At 45.5% G+C, this 19257-nt stretch overlaps 1 protein-coding gene across 1 annotated transcript in view; it reads right to left on the bottom strand.

The window, feature by feature from the left end:
• Window positions 1-19257, bottom strand: part of GOLIM4 (golgi integral membrane protein 4) — an 88913-nt gene that overhangs the window by 3919 nt on the left and 65737 nt on the right. Inside the window, 7 exon segments of the mRNA XM_014588507.1 lie at window positions 5856-5924; window positions 6241-6408; window positions 10016-10122; window positions 12121-12203; window positions 13724-13820; window positions 13823-13973; window positions 16027-16356. Coding sequence (XP_014443993.1) covers window positions 5856-5924; window positions 6241-6408; window positions 10016-10122; window positions 12121-12203; window positions 13724-13820; window positions 13823-13973; window positions 16027-16356 — 1005 coding nt within the window.

The raw sequence follows: 19257 nt of genomic DNA, 5'->3' as shown, positions 1-19257 counted from the left end.
ATTACTATTTCTCTCATACCAATTATTTATCTGAAAATGCAATTCAAAGAACATATCCAAATACTTTTGCTAAATAATTTTGATTTACTGACTTCATCTAACAGAAATATAGGGTAAAACGCTAACTTGTCTGCTACTGGGTTGTTGGAAAAGTCATGGTGCATTTTTGCACAGAAAAATCATAGAAAAATACATTATGACTTTTATAACAACCCAATATTTTGAAACCCAAAAGTACGCTATAAGATTTAAGATATCTGAATATATTGGGGAAAACTAAAGAAAACAAAACTGCTCAACATCAGTTAAGCATAATGTAGGGTGTGCTGGTAAAACCAAACCTCACCTAGGATCATGGTAAAAGAGTAAGCCCTCTTTTGAAAACAAAAATTACATAATTTTTGGGGAGGGTGGGTGGTATTTGTTGAAAATCCAAGAAATGGGCGAAGGAAAGAAATTGTGCATATGTCATACTTAAGGAGAAACATATAAAGTCCTGCCTCAAGGTGTCCAGCGCAGGTGAGACAGGAGTGAACCGCACGCAGCCTCCCAGAGGAGCTTCGGACGGAACCTGGCCTGTCAGGCACCTACAAAGGTGACTCTTCAAAGGTGCCCAAGACAGATCTACGGCTCTGGGAACCACTTCTAACCAGCCCTATGTCAGCTAGAACCATAAGCTCCTAAACGACACATTTCGAGAACAGAGACATGGGCCACCTCTTCTGTTTACATGTCCTGATGGAGTAAGTCAGGGATACCCTTGCCTCCCCGACAGGGTTATCAGTGGTCCATATCGACTCTTCTGCCCTCAGTGACAAAACCTCACAGTCACCTTCCACAGGACATCAGGATGAAAACAACGGAGCACTTATTCCAGTGCAAATTAAGGTCTGACTAAATGAAACACTATTAAATCGCTGAAGTGTCCCAGTCAATTTCAATTAACAAAGGTGTGTCTTTTACAGGCTTAATGATGAAAACATATTATTTGTGAATACTAAACACAGGTTAGTTAAGAGTCGGCAAGAACTGCCTTGAAAATAAGCAGCATGGTAGGGAAAACACACACACACACACGCACACACATGTATATATGTGTGCGTGTGTGTGTATATATATATATATATATATATACACATGACTACGACAGCCAGAGGCGGTCAGTAAGTTGACAAGCTGTGAAAGGTCAGATCTTAAGCATTTAGGCTTCCTGGGTCCTGAGGTCTCTGTTGCAACTACCAACTTGTCCACTGCAAAGCCCACTGGATAAAACGTAGCATTCTGCAGGTTAAGTCCAGGAGGTTGAGACTTTTCAAATCTACCATCAGTTTCCTGCCCTAAGACTATTTATCTCTCTTAACTGTATGTTCCTGAATCGTCAGCATTAGCACGGGGTGGGAGTAAGGAGCTTGTGAAGAAGATGGATTTTAGGTCCCAAACAGATAAAACGTGCACTCAAAGGTCTGATCCACATGTGTATTTGTCATGAACTCCTTCGGGTGACTCTTTGCCACAGCAAAGGCTGAGAACGACTTCCTTGTGTAATGGGGATGCTGGGTTAAGAGTATCTCTGGCCAGAGTCACCCATATCATCTCTACTCTTAGGATTCTATAGAAAAACATATAGTTGGTTTACCAGTTGCCAATGTAATCCTGACTAAGAGTCACTGATTTAAATTACTCTTTAGAGAACTCAGAACATTTCTGTAATTTTTCCAGACAGACAGAGAGTAGACTTTTAGATATACACTATTATTCTACTAATATATTCTTCATGTTTGGGGCAAAAGTAATTAAAACCTATCCTAAAAGTGCTACTGAAAGTGAGAAAAATGATATGGAATTTCTGGCTGACATTTAAAATACGCCTAGATCAACAATCAGAAGCCAAATGTTGTTCTTTTATAATGTAGATACTAATGTCGTCTTCCACACCCCCACGTTATCTGTCTAAAGCCAACACAATGTTTTGTCAAAGATTTCCCATCACTGCTTCTCATTACCCATTTTCACCCTCTGAAATGTAATGTTTTAGGCATTTTATAAATGTGTCCCATGTGACGGGACAAACTTTAATAAATGGTCAAATTAGATATGCTACTGAAAGTGAGAAAAATGATATGGAATTTCTGGCTGACATTTAAAATACGCCTAGATCAACAATCAGAAGCCAAATGTTGTTCTTTTATAATGTAGATACTAATGTCGTCTTCCACACCCCCACGTTATCTGTCTAAAGCCAACACAATGTTTTGTCAAAGATTTCCCATCACTGCTTCTCATTACCCATTTTCACCCTCTGAAATGTAATGTTTTAGGCATTTTATAAATGTGTCCCATGTGACAAACTTTAATAAATGGTCAAATTAGATATTCTTGAGTTCGAGGTCGGTTGGGCTCACTTCCCTGCCCTGTATGTGTCAACACCTTTCTCTGACACACTGAGGATGTGACGGGCTGAGCCAGGAGCCAGCTGAAGCTTACGTAGTCAGTAATGGTGGGCTCCAAAGAGGTGGGCGGAATATGGCCAAGGAAAGACCGTGGGCAACACCAGCTAGAACAATGGGTGCCACTGCTTGCCGACCCTTGATAGGAGAGGTGCTGCCAGCTGAAACACTTCTTGATGCAGTGGTGTCTGTCACCTGTGCTAGTCACGGCTGGCAGTCCTCTCTAAGTGTGAGTACACACCTGAGCACTGAAGGTGGACTAACAGTGGGGCTTGCTTGCTTGAGAGTGTGCAAGTTGATCTGTTCTTGGTTACACTACAGAAGTTAAGGCAGCTGAATTTTCTAAACACTCATTTCATCTATATATGTATTTTTGGAACATCTAACAATTTTGAAGCCCACACCACACTTTTTGGTACTGTTATAACTTGCCTTGTTTGCTACTTAGTAGATAAAATATCTGTAATACAAGTATCATGAGGAAAGGATCACAATACGAATGCCTTCCACTCTAAATTGGAACAAACAAACAAAAAGAACGCTTAGCCAACAGTTAGAGCTTATATGTCTTAGAAAGATAACTCGGCTGCACTAAGATAACGGAAGGCAGGGATGGTGCACGTTTCCTAAAAGTACTACCGTTTTGATTCCTCTATTCCTTATTTAATTTGCCAGAGGGTATGTGTCCTCACCAGAGAGAAACAAAGAGAGGGAAAGCAAGATGGCACCCCAAAGGGGTACAATTATGCCACAGTTGCTTCTCCTTTTCTCTCCCCCCTTTCAGGATTTTGGGTGCACAGGTATATACGTCCAGCATGCTTCTCAAGCTGCCGGGTCCAGGACACCAGTTGCTTGGTGGGCCTTAACCAGACTATGGGCTAGCCTGGCTCCTTTATTCTTAGAGGTCAAGACATCAGTATGATAGGTGGGTCCTCTGAGCAGGTATAGACCCGACAGGATGCAATCCTTCCTGGGAGCAAACACCGACAGAACCAAGTCTGACCAGCAATGGCAGCAGCAGGCCCTGAGGTTCAATGGAGATAGAAGTGGCTCACTGTTACACGGCGCTCCGAGGCTTTCATGCTTCCAGAAGCATCTCAGACACACTTCCACACCCATGTGAGCACGTCCACACCACCTTGCCTTCTCTCGCCTCCCCGCTGCAGCCAGCTGAAAACTGTCTATCACTGGTGCCCGAATGGACCTGAACCACTTTTCTCTCCTCTCGAAGGAAGACCGGGAGATGATGGATGGAGCTCAGAAGATCAATAATTAATCATCTCAGGAATGACCAGAAAGATACAACACGGCCTGAACAAGGGATGCGCAGCCCCCAGGAAGGAAAGTGACACCGGGAAGAAGGATGGTGTGGCGGCCTTCCCCCGAGAGCTCATGTGGCAACAGTTCTAACTGACAGGGACGAAGGAGGGCAGCCCAGAGTCCATGCAAGAGGGGACACAGACGCCATCCTAAGGACTGAGTAGGAAGCTTGGAAGAGAGGATCAGGACCAGGTTCTAAGTGCAGAAAGAGGAAAAGGGTCCCCCAGTTCAGCAGCCCTGCAAGGAATGGAGCAGGGCCTGAGGGGGCAGAGGGTGAGCTTCAGCAGGCACCAGCTCAGCCTCTCCCGCCCTCTTGCCTCTCTCTCTCCTCCTTTCCTTTCCATGCTTGATCCTTCTTTCTTTTGTCCACCTTAACTGATAACATAGAAGTGAAAAATAATCAGTAAATACTGCTTAAAATTTTATGTTCACCCTTCTGAATTTTTAAAAAGAAGCCAAGGTGAACCTTATCTCTTTTAATCCCTCAAAGACTCCTGGTATCCGATATAATAAAACAAAGTAATATTAGTCTAGACATCCTGCTACAAGAGGAGCCCCGATGAGTATCTTTTTCTTGCCAAATGTCTTAATATTCAAGGCTGCTACTTCCCCTAATGCTCGCTTTGTGATAAGACAGCTCGGGGTCTTGATTAAGATGAACGGCAGGATGAGAAAAGAGAGAATACCAAGATCAAGCCAGTTACGTGTGCACGTGACTAGAGAGGCTGCCAGTGGCCGTGAAGCACCATGCTTTTCCGATGCTGTGGTCTAAGCATGGATTTTGGCATGAGCTCTGAAAAGCGGGCAAGAGCCAGAAAAACAAGAGAGCGGGCCGAGTCAAGGGACACGTGTGTGTGAGCGTGGAGCTCGAGCTTGCTGAACCTCTCAGGAGGCGAGGGCGCTTGCTCAGCCCATCTGTCCCCCTTCTCACAGGTTCCCCACAGAGCTGAAGCCACTCACTTGCCAGATACCTGGCCGAGACGTGGCTGTGTACCAGGACTTGAATCTGGGGGCTATTTACTATTCTGCAGAGGACGACACACGGTTTAGTCTCATCCATATCACGTGCCCACGTCTTGCTGCTGTCCACGCGCTCCAGTGCCACAGCACAAAACGGCTGTGAAGATGAGCACTCCCCGTTAATAACAGCAGTGTGGCCCCTGGATAAATGTGGCATGAGCCTCACTGAGTTGACGATAAAAAGTCATCTAAGAATGAAATGGTAAGAAAGTTTATCCAAATGCATTTTACTTAGCTGAGCTCTTTACGTTTTTCTACTCTTCGATGTTACATTTGATTAAGATACTGAATTCTCATAATGGAGCAGGCCAGAGACCAGAAATGTACGAAAACATCTGGAAGGTTCAATGCATTCCATCGGACACTGAGGAGCATCCCTGTGAGGTGGGCACTGGGGTGCCCGCCATAAAGGACGTCACGGAGGCTGGTCCAGATTCCCTCCACGTGCAGAGCGTGGTTCTTCTCTCTCTCATTTATAAGGAGAAGAGAAAAAAATATATTCTTATAAAAGACCACATCAATCAGAATCCACCATTCTTGGAAAGCAAAATGTTGTCCTAGTTCAAAATTTCTGGTGAGGGAACCAGCAGTTAGCGTAATGGCTATGTCGTTGGACTCCCACATAGTCAACCACGGTTTGTGTCCCGGACCCGGTGGCTTAAAACTCACGCCGGGCGCGTGTGCGTGCATGCCCTAGATTCCGAGAGGAGAATGGAGGAGAAGGGATTGCGGCGTGACCATCCCTCCTGGGGGGGTGATTTCTCGCTTTCTGTCTCTATGTCTCTGTCTGTCTGGCGAGCACACGCGCCCTATAGCGAAAAAACCGCTCCAAAAAAAAAAAAAAGAAAATTTCTGGTGAGAACTGGAGAGATGGATTCCATCACCCTGTTTTGTTCTCTCCTAACCAGTGCCACGGTCCGTTTCCTTTACAGGCACTCTCCCTTACTCTGCATAAGACCTCCTCAAGTCTTCCCGCACTTCTAGACAGGGCAGCAGTCAGTCCTGCCGAGGCTAAAGTGAGTGACAGACCGCGCGAGCTCATCTGTGTCCTACACACAATCCTCCTACCTCCTCTTCTCCCTCTTCCTGGTACTGCTCGTCAACATTGTCCTCCTGCTGGTCTGGATTTCCTGCCATCTGTGGAAACAAAAGGGGAAGCTCACGTTACTGCACGTGGGAGATGCCTTTTACTGTGCTTGGGGACAAAACACGGCGGCCACCAGGACAGCGCACTTCCAATGCACCATGGCTGGAGTGAGGAATTCTCGTTTCCAGCACAAAACCCCATCGGTGCTGTCTCTGTGAGCACACACAGTATCTGATGTAATGGCCCCCAACATCACCAAGGTGGCAAACTTTCTGTCAGTGCAGGTTACAACCAACCTTTTACACAAACCGGACAATTCTGAACGCCCCCAGGTTAAATCCATCCTCTCTACTGCCATCTGCTTACCACCAAGTGCTCCTCCATTTCTGCGTTCTCCTGCTTTTGATTGCTTTGTTTTTGCTCTTCATTTTCATCTGGCAGATTTTCTTCTCTCACTTGCTCAGCTTCCTCAAATTCATCTTCACCTTGATTATTGGGGTCATCTGCGGGGTTTATATCCTCTTCAACTGCTCTCTATAAAATTTTAATAAAAAGCAACCACCATCCTTCAAAACTGAGGATCAAATTTAATTTCATTTGAAAGGCCACCCACTGTTGGAAAATAAAGTCCTCCTTCCCCAGACCGCCTGGATATAGCCTTGCCAAGACTCACCAGTTGCGAGCATCCCACTGTCAAAAAGATAAAAGCCCAGCTTTATTTGTCAGAGGGCGGTGAGGCAGGAAATGTACCAACAGCACTCTTTTCTACATGTGTCTCCGAAATAATCCTCCAAATTGAGCTAACTCATGTAATAAGAGCAAAGACGATGAGAGAAATAGCTAATAAAAGTCAGAGGACCAAGCAGGGAGAAGGAAAAAATCGATACTAGTTAAGATGGGAAATTTAGAAGGGCTAATCGTAACTCTGCACTACTCTGCTGATTTTCATGCCAACCTCCCTGTGGAAGCATTTTTTTAAGGTTCTTTTGCCATAGGGCATGTGTACTTACTGGAGAGACAGAGATAGTGAGAGGGAAAGTGAGAAATTACCCCGAGGAGGATGGCCACAAAAATCCCTTCTCCTTCACTCTCCTCCTGGGATTCTGGGCACACACGCACGTATGCGTGGCTGGTGAGTTTCAGGTTCAGGACATGAACTGCAGGAGGCCATGTGGGAGTCCAGCACCTTAACCATTATGCTACCTGCTGGCCTCTCCAAGCAATTTTTTAAAAAGAATTATTTTATTTAACTTTACTTATGTATTTATTTATTTTAATTTGACCAGAGAAGGACAGAGAGAGAGAGAGAAAGTAATAAAGCAAGCCACCAGGTCTGGGACTCAAACCATGGTCGGCCATGTGAGAGTCCAGTGCCCTTAACCACCATGCCACCTGCCAGCTCCTCCCTTCAAATAATTTTTAGCATGTAAGTAGGTGAAGAGTCATTAATGGGAAAAAAGGACACACCAGAAAGGACCCAAGAACAGGACCTGAAAAGGAGACCAAAAAAAAAAAAAAACAGGCTAACTCAGAAATACATTATCTATTTCTAGTAAGAACCAATTTCTTTAGCAAAGACACTCAAACTCAAAGACACTGTACTTGCAAGAGATGGGGAAAAGGACTGAGCTGCTCAATATTCAGCAGTTTATTCAAAAAATACCCTTCGGTCCTCCAAGTAGTTCTCAGTTACTGTGTTCAACAAATGTCCTTTATATGTTCAACTTTAAAATGATTTTAACTTTTCTCCTAAGCTCCCAGAGCACCTTCCAAATAGCATGTATTCTGAGAGATTCTGATTTTAGAGCCTGAGAGGGGCAGAAATAGCCATGCTTGTTCTGAGCTTCCTGATCATCCCCAGGTCACCGATGGGACACTAACTAAGGCGGTAAATGCTTCCAAGGACGATGCAGCCACAGACAGGATTTAGTCCCTATCAGCGGGCTCCAGACAAGATTCCACTTCAATTCACTTCAGAGCCGTGAACATGCTCAAGAGCTCATTGAAGTCTCCGCTGACTATTCTCTGCACATCCCTGGCCACAAACGCCAGTCAAGTACAAATGACAGACACGTCTCTTGGACTATGGACAGGGACGAATCATCACCTTGACAGGGAAGTCTAATTACTCACACTCTTTTGTTGTATGAATTTCCTTTTGTGCATTATCAGTAGCTTATGTGGAAATACAGGGAACGAATGTAACATATTCTCATCAGAAAAAAAGGATCAACTACCTTTTATTCCCCCCCCCCCTTTGTTTTGGAGAGGTCTTTGCTATAGGGCGCATGCACTCGCCAGACAGACAGAGAGAGACAGAGAGAAAGTGAGAAATCACCCCTTGGGGGGATGGCCACACTGCAATCCCTTCTCCTCCATTCTCCTCTCAGGATCTTGGGTACACACACACACACGCCTGGTGTGAGTTTAAGCCACTGAGTCTGGGACTCGAACTGCGGTCGACTACATGGGAGTCCAGCGGCATAGCCATTACGCTAACTGCTGGTCCCAGATCAACTACCTTTTGCAAAAGTCCATGAAAACATGCAAGGACCTCCAGTGCCAACCACACAGTAGGTACGGGTGAATGGGCACGGCTGTCACAGCCGAGGAAAATCAGTAGAGGAGATGAATACAGGGCCAAGTGACGCCAACAATTTTTCATTAAAAGGAGGCAAGGTAGGGGCCAGCAAGTGGGGTGGTAGTTACGGGACTGAACTCTCCCATGGTCAACCGTGGTTCGAGTCCCGGACCTAGTGGTTTAAAAATCACCCTGGGTGTCTATGTGCACATGTCCAAAATCCTGAGAGGAAAATGTGGGGGAAGGAACATGGTGTGGCCGTAACTCCTGCGAGATGATTTCTCCCCTTCCCTCTCTCTGGTGAGTGCATGTGCTCTATGGCAAAAACTTAAAAAAAAAAAAAAAAAAAGGCATAGTGGAAAGGCTGATGCTTCCCAGAGGATTTCTCAGAACAAACAGGTGACAGGAGATTAAAGGGTCACCCTGTCAAGTAAGCAAGGTGTACAGCAGTTCCCAGTGTCTCGGCCTTTCCCCAGCCGCCCCGTCCCCTCATGCACACCCAATGGCTCCTTTACACGCGTGTTCTCACTCTCTAGTGGGCGTTCTCACCCTCACAGATGCTCCTGCTCTCCAGCGCTTGTTCTTTCCTAAAAATATTTCACGACTGGAATTCCTGGGGCATAGCTTCAGAAATGCGAAGGCAGGGCGACAAGTAAAGGTGTCCTGCCACATCTCTGCAAGTTAAGTGGAAAGCCATCTCCATGACGGGGGCTGTAAGCAGGGTCAGGCGTCAGGGAGGTTCTCTCGACGATTACCAAGGAAAGGCCTGGAGCCTCCTTCTAATCCCTGGATTAACATACACAAGGCCCACGGGACAGTACGGGCTGCATGTGACAAACCTGGTGGACTTACTAGCAGAGGATGAAAGGGGAGCTGAGCTCAGCTGTAGAAGCCACGTATACATAACTCCTTCAACGTCCGCTGGCCCAACTTGTAGGCACCCAGCTAAATTGGGGATCTTGGCTCTTTTTTTTTTTTTTTTTTGTAATAACAAAGGATAATGCTGGAGATTAGATTTCTATGATTAGATCTCTATGTATTTATAGTCTAAATTTCCTATACAACTGTGGTATCTAACAACTGTTCCTGTCTGTTCATTAAAATGGCCCTTGGACTGCTGAGGGACTACGGAGAGTCACGTGACACAGCTAAGGCCCTGACAGGCTGCTTCCTGTGCTTGAGAAGGGCTCATGTCCTTCCTCCGGTGCCCCTTTAACTCCCACACCTGCCTTTTTCCACCCGTCTTTCAGAGTTGCAATATATTTAAATACTTCTCAATTTTGTTTTTCTGGATTTAATCTTATCAGCCTGAAAGGCATCAGGGAAAATCCTTCCTTGTTTTCCCAGGGCAACCTTCCCCCAGTTTCATCGCAGGCGTGCACAGTTCACCATGGTGAACGAGAAGAGCGCTGCTCACACAGAATCACGCACGCCACCTTCCTTCTGTGGTGACGAAGTGACACATAAATCTGGGCCAGAGGATGGAGTTGGGCCAACGTCCCAGTTTCCTTCCCACCGTGTGAATTTCCAAGTGTCAGGATGAGAAATAAGGACACTTACATCTGCCTCCGACTCGGGGTCAGCTGCTCGGGGTCCGTGCTCCTGAGGCTCGCGTCCATCAACCGGGTCTTCGGCTTCATCTTGGTGCTGGTTGTCTCTTTCGTAGGCTAGAAAACCAGAGGCACTCAATCAGCCCGAGTGTGTGGACCCTGCTGAAATAACTGACTGATTTTGAGTTGGTAATCAACGAAATAGTGGGACTATAAAAGAAGAAACTGAAGTTCCGGTAAATGAGAAAAAGAACGATCCCATCCACGGAGCTCAGAAAGCGACAGAGCCTGGAGCAAGCTCTCTGACAGGCCACGGCTGCCACGACACGGACGCATCGTGCGACAATCCTCACACAGACCTTTCCTTGTTGATTTAAAACAGCAATATTTACATAAAGAGAACTGTAAGGCTACACAAAGAGAAGGACAATGGTCTTTGTTTGCCTTTATTTAATCTGCCAGAGGGGCATGCACTAGCTGGAGAGAGACGGGGAGTCAGGATATGGTCACGCAGCCATCCCTTCTTCATTTCCTCCTTTTTCGAGGATTCCCTCCCCCTTCGTGTCCCTCTTTCTGGGGGACTTTGGGCACGTACATGTGCCCAGCTTGTTTCTCACGCTGCCAGGTCCGAGACTCGAGCCATGCACTTGGCCATGTAAGATCCAGCCGCGTCAACCACCAGGCCATGGGCCAATCCACCAATCAGTTTTCAAAACAAAATATAAGGGCTGACTCTATAGTGTTGTGGTTAAGTGTTGCAAAGAAAACTGGATCTCACACAACCAGCCAGAGTTCAAATCCTGGCCCCGGAGGCTTGCGAAACCCGCCATGCATACACACATGTGCTAGGATCCTGACAGGTGACAGGATGGACAACTGGGACTGGCCATGCCCAGGCCTGCTAGGGAGTTCTTTATCTCTCGCTTTCTCACATGCATACATGCACCTTTTGGCATAAAAAAAGAAATTTAAAAATGAAAATAAAAATAACATTAGGTCATCAGGAAAGTCATGACATATTTTTCTATGCAAAAAAGCACGTCAACTCTCCTGACAACCCAGTAACTAGGAAAGAAGAAAGTGTAAGCACATGGAGAGTATTTAGCTTACAGAAAACAAAAGTTATAGGGTAACTTGCCATCAGGCTGCAAATGTACGAAAAAATTTATTAAATAAAGAAGTGAACACGCTGTTCTCTAATCGTACTGATATGAGAACAAGAGTTTAAAGTGCCACATGGGGATATAAGGAGAACAATTTCTTGACTCTGAGGGCCATAAAATATCACAGCGGGCTACTGAGGGAGTGTGTTATCACCTTCCTTAGATGCCTTTTAGAAAAAGAGACCCATGTAAGCGTGAGTGGTGGCAGGGAGACAGTTATTTTCTAGTTTTATTATCGCAGTAAGCAATATTTGATAAATTACCTGCTAGATGCTTACCATGAGTGAAAGCTACTATTGACTTAATTTGGAAAAAAAAACCAAAAAACTGTAAGGCGATTATGCAAAGCTTCCAAAGCAAGGAGAAATGTAGAAGTTTCCCAAGCAGAATAGTTCTATGATAACTCAAAAGTGACTACTTAGTGTATGAAAAGCTTAAACTATGGGGCAAATGTTAGAGTGGAAAGAAATGACCTTGTGCATTTTTTTTTAAGAGAGATTTTTGCTACAGGGTATGTGCGCTTGCCAGAGAGACAAGAGACAGAGAGACAGAAAGCGAGAAATCACCCCCGTCCACGGGGGATGGCCACACTGCAATCCCTTCTCTTCCAGTCTCCTTTTGGGATTTTGGACATGCACACACACACGCCTGGTGTAAATTTAAGCCGCCTGGTCCAGGACTCGAACTATGTGAACTACATGGGATTCCAGTGACATAATCACTACGCCAGCTGCAGGTCCCAATCCTGAGCAATTTTTGCCACAGTATGCACCATTTGAGGAGTAAGAAAATCACAATGACAGAAGTGACAAGAGACACGTGATTCACAGACCTCCTCGCACTTACGTGGGTGTGCATTCAGTTCATGGACATTATATAATGTCGGCTCACGGACATTGTAAAAGACTACCAAGCAGTTTTATTAACACATTTGTGATCTAAGAAGCCTCACCACCTCCTTCCTCTTCTTGGATTCCCTGGTCCTCCGCTCCCTGAACGATGTCATTATCCATAGCATCATAACGAGCCTGCTGCCTGCAAGGGGTATGAACATCATCCAATCAGTGAAACAAAGTTGGTGGCATAGCTTGACAGACACTATCTATTTTTAGATATAGTAATCAACAAAACTTTTCAACATTTTTTAAAAGCCATAACCAATTAAAAACAAATCTTTAGGAATGTGGGACAAGCAGATGGCGTAATGGTTACATTCCTGGACTCCCATGTAGGAGTCCTGGACCTGGAAGCTTAAGACTCACACTGGGCAAGTTTGTGTGCCCAAAATCCCGAGAGGAGAATGAAGGAGAAGGGATTGCAGCATGTCCATTCCCTCTGGAAGGGGGAAGAAATTTATTAAATTTCTGTGTCTCTCTCTGTCTTTCTTTAGTGAGCATACTCACCTCTTAGCAATAATAATAATAATAATAATAAATAAAAGTTTCAGATATATTTCAAAACATATCTTAACAAGGTAAGGTATCTTTCAATGATAAAGTTAACACAAAGCCTGCTAGGCTATCTTTAGACCTAAACTATCACTTTCTTTTTAAGTTTTACTTTTATTTATTTCTTCTGAGAAAGAAAAAGAGACAGATGGACAGACAGACCCCAAGAGGGTCCCCTTGCTGGGGCCCACCCTCAGCCCTCTCAGACAGGTACATACAGAAAGACCACTGGGACATGACCCCAACCCAGGATAGTCCCGCATATCAGCATCACTGATACCTGTGCCTCTATGGCTGGTCCTAGACTATCTTTTTTAAATAGAAAAAAACTATTATTTTTAAAATTAACTAGTTGGCATTTCACGCTCAGGTAGCTGTCCCACTCTGGCTCCATGAGCACTGTGACATCTCACCCTCACAGATCACAAATACATAAAGCTGTCTCATCTGTTTATAAAAGCCAGAGGAGGAGCCTAAAGCCATCAGGGGAAGGGGAACCGAACGGGAAGGGAAGGGGGAGGAAAGAGAAAGGAAAGGGGAAAGGAAGGAGAAGAGATGGGGAAAGGAAGGGAGGAAGACAGGAAGAGGGATGGGAGGGGGAGCAGAAGGGAAGGGAAGGGGAAAGGAAGGGAAGAGGAAGGGGAAAGGGAAAGGGAAGGGAAGGGGAAAGGACAGAAGAAGGGGAAGGGAAGGGGAAAGGGAAAGAAAGGGGAAGGGAAGGGGAAGGGACAGAAGAAGGGGAGGGGAAGGGAAGGGGAAGGGAAGGAGAAGGAGAAGGGAAGGGGAGGAGGAAAGGGAAGAGAAGAGGAAGGGAAGAGGAAGGGAAAGGGAAATAGGAAGAAACGAAAGGGGGAAGGGCAAGGGAAGGGAAGGGGAAGGGATAGAGGAAGGGGAAGGGAAGAGGAAGGGGAAAGGGAAGGGGAAGGAGAAGGGAAGAGGTAGGGACAGAGGAAAGGGAAGGGAAGGGGAAGAGGAAGGGGAAGGGAAGGGGAAGGGAAGAGGAGGGAAGGGAAGGGGAAGGGAAAGGAAAATAGGAAGAAAGCAAAGGGGGAAGGGAAAGGGAAGGGAAGGGAAGGGGAAGAGAAGGGAAGGGGAAGGGAGGGCTACCGTAGCTGCTCTTGGCGCTGCTGCCCGTCCTCGTGCCCGGCCTCGTGCCCGGCCTGCCTCTGCTGGCCGCCCTCTCTGGGCAGAAGCTGCGGCTGGTGAGGTGCCCCTGCAGCCTCTGCTGCTGCAGAGCCTCCTGGTGCTCTCGCAGCCGCTGGGCCTCCTGGGCCTGCCTTGCGGCCAGTCTCTGCTGTTCCAGCTGCTCCTCGTAAGGGGATCGGAATCTGGTGACGGGCTTGGCTGACGGGTCCGCCTGGGCCAGAAACATGGAGTGAGCAGGAGGGATCGGCCCAGCAGTTTCCCGGTTTCCCCTGAGTGTGTTTCTCAGGACAGCCTGGGCGTCGGGCTGGTTTGTGAACGTCCTTTTGTCAGGAGAACCACAACTACACACCCAGTCCTCTGACCCCTTTCCCAGCCGGCAGGTCCCTGGCTTCCTTTAGTAGCTGATCCTCCTGACTCGCGGGCATTAAAGCAGATTTTTAATGTGCTCCTCTCTCAAGTGAGACAGAGAACACGACAGCATAAATCAGCCTCAGAGTGTAATTAAAGTTACGTTCACGAGGCTCTGATACAAGCAGGCACTTGGTAACCTCAACAGTAATTGGGCAATTTGTGAACTGAAGCTGTAGCTAACAGTTTTTCCATGAAGAGTTAAAGACCCAGAGATGCTAATTAACTGAAGCAATTCGCATACCAGTCTCAGGCTAAGCACAGCCCCAGAGTAAACAGAAAGTCAGATGCCAGTGGAAAGCGGAGTACCAATTTTCTTCAAAGAAACTGCTAATGGGTGAGAGGATAACACCTTTGATAAAAGGAATGTCTGATACAGCCAATCCTTTTTTGTCTTGTTTTGGATTTTTTGTTTTATTGCCATAGGGCACGAGGGCTTGCTGGAGAGAGACAGAAAGAGGGACAGTGGGAAGTCACCTCTTCCCTCGAAGGGATGGCCATGCCTAGTCCCCTTTCCATTCTCCTCCTGGGATCTTGGACATGGAGGCATATGTGCCCAGCGTGATTTTCAAGTCACCGGGTCTGGGACTCGAACTGGGGCCAATTATTAAAATTCTGCTTCCTCTTGAGCTACTCTCTGTCCTTCCCACCACCTTCAATAAACATCACACACGATTCCCACCAAGGGTGGCGAGTTGAGCAGCGTCAAGCCTAATGAGGAATTACTTCTCCTCGTGGGGAAAGGCACAAGATGGGGAATCGTTGCTGGGGGCTAAGTTCACATCTTCCTCAGGGACAACCACAGAGGCCTTTACTTTTCTGACCTAAAACCTGAAACAACCTGCAGTCTCTGAAAATCTGAGGCCAAACCGATGATAGTTTCAGCGTTATAAACAGAAAGTGTTCAGAAGAGAGATGCCCAGCAGTTTCATTTAAATTCTTTTAAAGTATCATTTGTAATAACAATGGCTATGTTCTAAGAAAGGGAAGATTAACCTGTGAGAGAGGTGTGCCCAATAAAGGAGGTTGAACAGAGACTAGGTAAGCATACTTACCTAATGGACTCCAAGTGGCAAGATCAGCTTTCGGAGAACTAAATAACCACCAGGAAGGTAAATGTGCAAAAGCCAACACACTGACTGACAGTAAGTGAACAGGGCAGGGGGACCTCCGATCACACAAAATAAGCCTTCTCTGCCTCAAGATGCTCACGGGATGCAGAGCTGGAAGGTGCCCTAGGAGATTCTTGCTAATTCTACTCTGCTAAAGAAATATGGTGATGAGAGAATCTTAGTGTGCACTGCTGAAACAGGGAAGAATATGAAGGGACTTCAAAATGTGTGGGGAAAAACGAAATTGAAGTATGCATTTATTCTGGTGCAAAAAAAAAAATACATTCTTAGGAAGAAGTACTTTCTTCATAACATGCATTTTCCACACACTTTTGGAAGACCTCTCATACGCATGACACCAGGAGCTCTTTCTCTTTCTGCCAATCATCTTTCTGAGCCACAAAAGGAGCTAGAGTAGAAAACTTAAATCTATGTGCATCATGTTTCTGCACCCACATTTTAGAGTTGGTAATATATGAGAGGCTTTTCCTTTAATATTTAAGGATAAAGCCAGGGCCGGCAGGTGGCGTGGTGGTTAGGGGTGCTGGACTCCCATGTGGCCAACTGTAGTTCAAGTCCCAGACCCAGCGGCTTGCTTTCTCACTTTCTCTCTCTCTCTCTCTCTCACTCTGTCCCTCTCTGGCCAAATTAAAATAAATAAAGTTAAATAAAATAATTCTTTTTTTAAAAAAGAATAAAGCTACATCCCGCCCCGCAGCAGACCTGAAGTGAGTGACCTCGTACCTGTGCGTGGACATGCCCTTCCAGGAGGTTGGCTGCCTCTTGCTGTTGGCGCTGCTCTTTCCACTCCCTGTCCTGCTCCTCTGGGGATGGGTCATGTTCTTCCTCGAGATGTTCCGCTTGCCCGACCTGCTCCATCTCCTCCTCTTCCAGGGCCTTCCGGTGCTCCTCTTCCATCTGACGCTCCTCGGGCTCTTTGGGTTCCACTTCTTGTTGGTTCAGCCCTGCAGCGGCTTGGAATTCTGCCTCCTTCTGAGGGGGAGGGTAAGCTTTCATTTCTTCTGTTCTTCCAGGAACTGCATCAGGCTTCTGCCACGCATCACTTCGAGACATCTAGGCCAAACACATCACGGGGAATGACCCTCTTCTATTTCAAAGGTGGTGATATAACTTCTTTACTATCATGTCTACAGAGCTACCACATAAGCAAAATCACAGAGTCTAGACTGAAAAAATAGTCCTCACTTAAAAACATGGCTGCAGCGGAGTCACTTTTCTCACTGTGCAATTTTACCTATGAATCAGAGCTAATAAAAACAAAATTTTATCTCAGAAGAAGCAGTGAATAACTTGGTACAAGAAGCCTACCAGTTCCCATTTCTCAGAAGTAAAACCTTCCCTCAAAGACACTCTCACTCCCATTTTTCCTATGAATAAAAAGAGAAATTACCCATGAACTTCAAGTGATTAAATGTTTACATTATTATCCTCAAAGCAAAATTTATGTCCAGTAATTATCTGAAAAGAGAAGGATAAGATGAAATTGAAGAGGAGTTGGGTTTAACATTAACAGTTTGGTTTATTAGTTTGGTTTATTAATTAAAAATTCTATTACTAATGGACATCCTCATTAGTTAAAAATAGTGCCCACTGGGGGGCCAGCAGGTGGCATGGTGGTTAAGGTGCTGGACTCTCACATGGTCAATCACAGTTCGTGTCCTGAACCTGGCAGCTTGCTTTCTCACTCACTCTTTCTCTCTATCTGTCTCTCTTCTTTCCCTCTCTCTCTTTCTCTGGTAAGCACATGTACCCTGTAGCAAAATTTTAAAAATATAAATAAAATTAAATAAATAATTTTTTTAAGAACAGTGCCCATTAAACAAGATACAATGAAATCCTACTTTAATACTCTTATTAAAGTATTATTTCTTTGTAAACCACAGGGAGTCATTTGTAAATACTTTGTATTGTTAATACATAAAATTCTGAGCAAACGAAAATATTTTAAAGTACATTCCTCCTGCAAAACTGGTTGATTCGAACCCGTTTTCTTTTCAAGTTCCAGAGACCTCTACGAGCCCTGCACTACTTAGAAGAGGGGAGGGTGATACACATAATATGGATAGAAAACTCTGTCACCACTGCCCCCTCCTCACCATGTTCATCAGAAAAAAATAACTTGTTTTGTCAGAATGCTCCCCCACAATTGAAATAATCGCGGAACCCTCTTCTTAAATGAGCAGAAACAGCATCAGACTCGAGAAACTGGACCGTATAGATAATAAACAGGAGGACAAGGTCTTTCCTCAGCCATTCGAGGACAGCTTTCGGGGATGTCCATTTTACCAACATCCTCACACGTCTTGCAAGTGTGACATAATACTGCCCTAGCTATAGCAGAACTATTCCTCTAAGGAGCTCTGTTTTCAAACACCTGTCATTTTCATTTATCTTTGCAATATCCTTGTGAGGCTGGTTTGAGGAGATAAATACTATCTCCACCTCACAGACAGAAAAACTGAAGCTCTGGGTCATCAGAGATTAATCCCATAAGCCCGTAGTTAAGAGAATCCAGGTCAGTGATCCGGTCATGCTTTCCTACTGCAGTTGTTAACCTCGGACTAAGAGACAACAACAGTTCATGGAGATTGACCCAGTCTGTGCAGGAATACTGGGAACAGAGTGAAGACACACACAGAGGAAGTCCACTCACATCAACCGAATTACTCCCCAAGATGGTAACGGGGGGGAAAGTCATCTCCAACATTCATTGTTAAAAACAACTTTGTTCCAGGGGAATCAGCAGTTAGCGTAATGGCTATGTTGCTGGACTCCCGTGTAGTCGACCGTGGTTTGCGTCCCGGACCCGGTGGCTTAAAACTCACGCCGGGCGCGTGTGCGTGCGTGCCCAAGATCCCAAGAGGAGAATGGAGGAGAAGGGATTGCGGCATGGCCACCCTGCCCTGGGGGGTGATTTCTCACTTTCTGTCTCTCTGTCTCTCTGTCTGTCTGGTGAGTGCACATGCCCTATAGCAAAAACCTCTCAAAAAAAAAAAGTAATAATAACTTTGTTCCAGGGGAAAGGTAACTATACTTCCCATATTTTACTAGACAGAGGACTGCAAAAACCACATTCTAAGAACTAATAATAGGGTTGACTCAACTTCTGGAGTCCCAGTCACAGATTCTAGAACAAGGTTTAATTTTTATGAAGTATAAAAACAGGAAAAAGTATGTTATGAAACAAGCACTCATGCCCTGGTGGTCTCTTTTAATACAAATTTTGATGTGTTCTGCATGGACCTGGCAGTGCACCAAGTTCAAATAAATGATCAACTTCTCCACTTAAGCAGGCTGACTGTTGTCTGATACCCTCAGAATCATTTCACCTTCCCATCCAACTTTCATTTAACCTTCCTACCCCCTTCTCCCCAAGAAAACAACAGACAAATTCAGAAAACCTCAGACATTTCAGCTCCTCTATAAGCAAGAAACCAGGCCAGCCTGTGGAGTGGTGGTTAGAGCAGCTGGATCCCAGGATGAACTTGCAGTTCAAGTCCCATACCTGACAGCATGAAAAACACATTGGGTGCATATATGCATGTTACAGATCCCAAAAGGAAGAGAAGGGATTGTGGCGTGACTGCTCGCCACAGGGAGGGCTTTCTCGCCTTCTCTCTCTGTCTCTTTCTGCACGTGCCCTCTGTCAAATTAAAAAGAAAGAACGAGAAATAAACCCACATGAATAAAAGACAAAGCTAAAGTCTGTCCCAGAAAGTACTACAGCAATAGTCCTCAATGTATGCTCTCTGACTAACTGAATCGGTTATAAATGCCAATCCTTAGGTCTCACCCGAATGAAATGATTTGGAAACGTCGAGGCTGGAGCCCAGCAATCTGTGTCGTAACAAACCCTATAGGATATTCAGATATATACTAAAATTTGACAGATGTTGCTCTGCAGGAAGAATCTGCAATATTGAGAGCAATCCACGTCATGGTAGCTCCACAGGG

The sequence above is a fragment of the Tupaia chinensis genome, unplaced genomic scaffold (genome assembly GCF_000334495.1).
Source record: "Tupaia chinensis unplaced genomic scaffold, TupChi_1.0 Scaffold000281_1, whole genome shotgun sequence".
Taxonomy (NCBI): Eukaryota; Metazoa; Chordata; class Mammalia; order Scandentia; family Tupaiidae; genus Tupaia; species Tupaia belangeri.
This window is presented reverse-complemented; position numbering and strand designations above follow the sequence as displayed.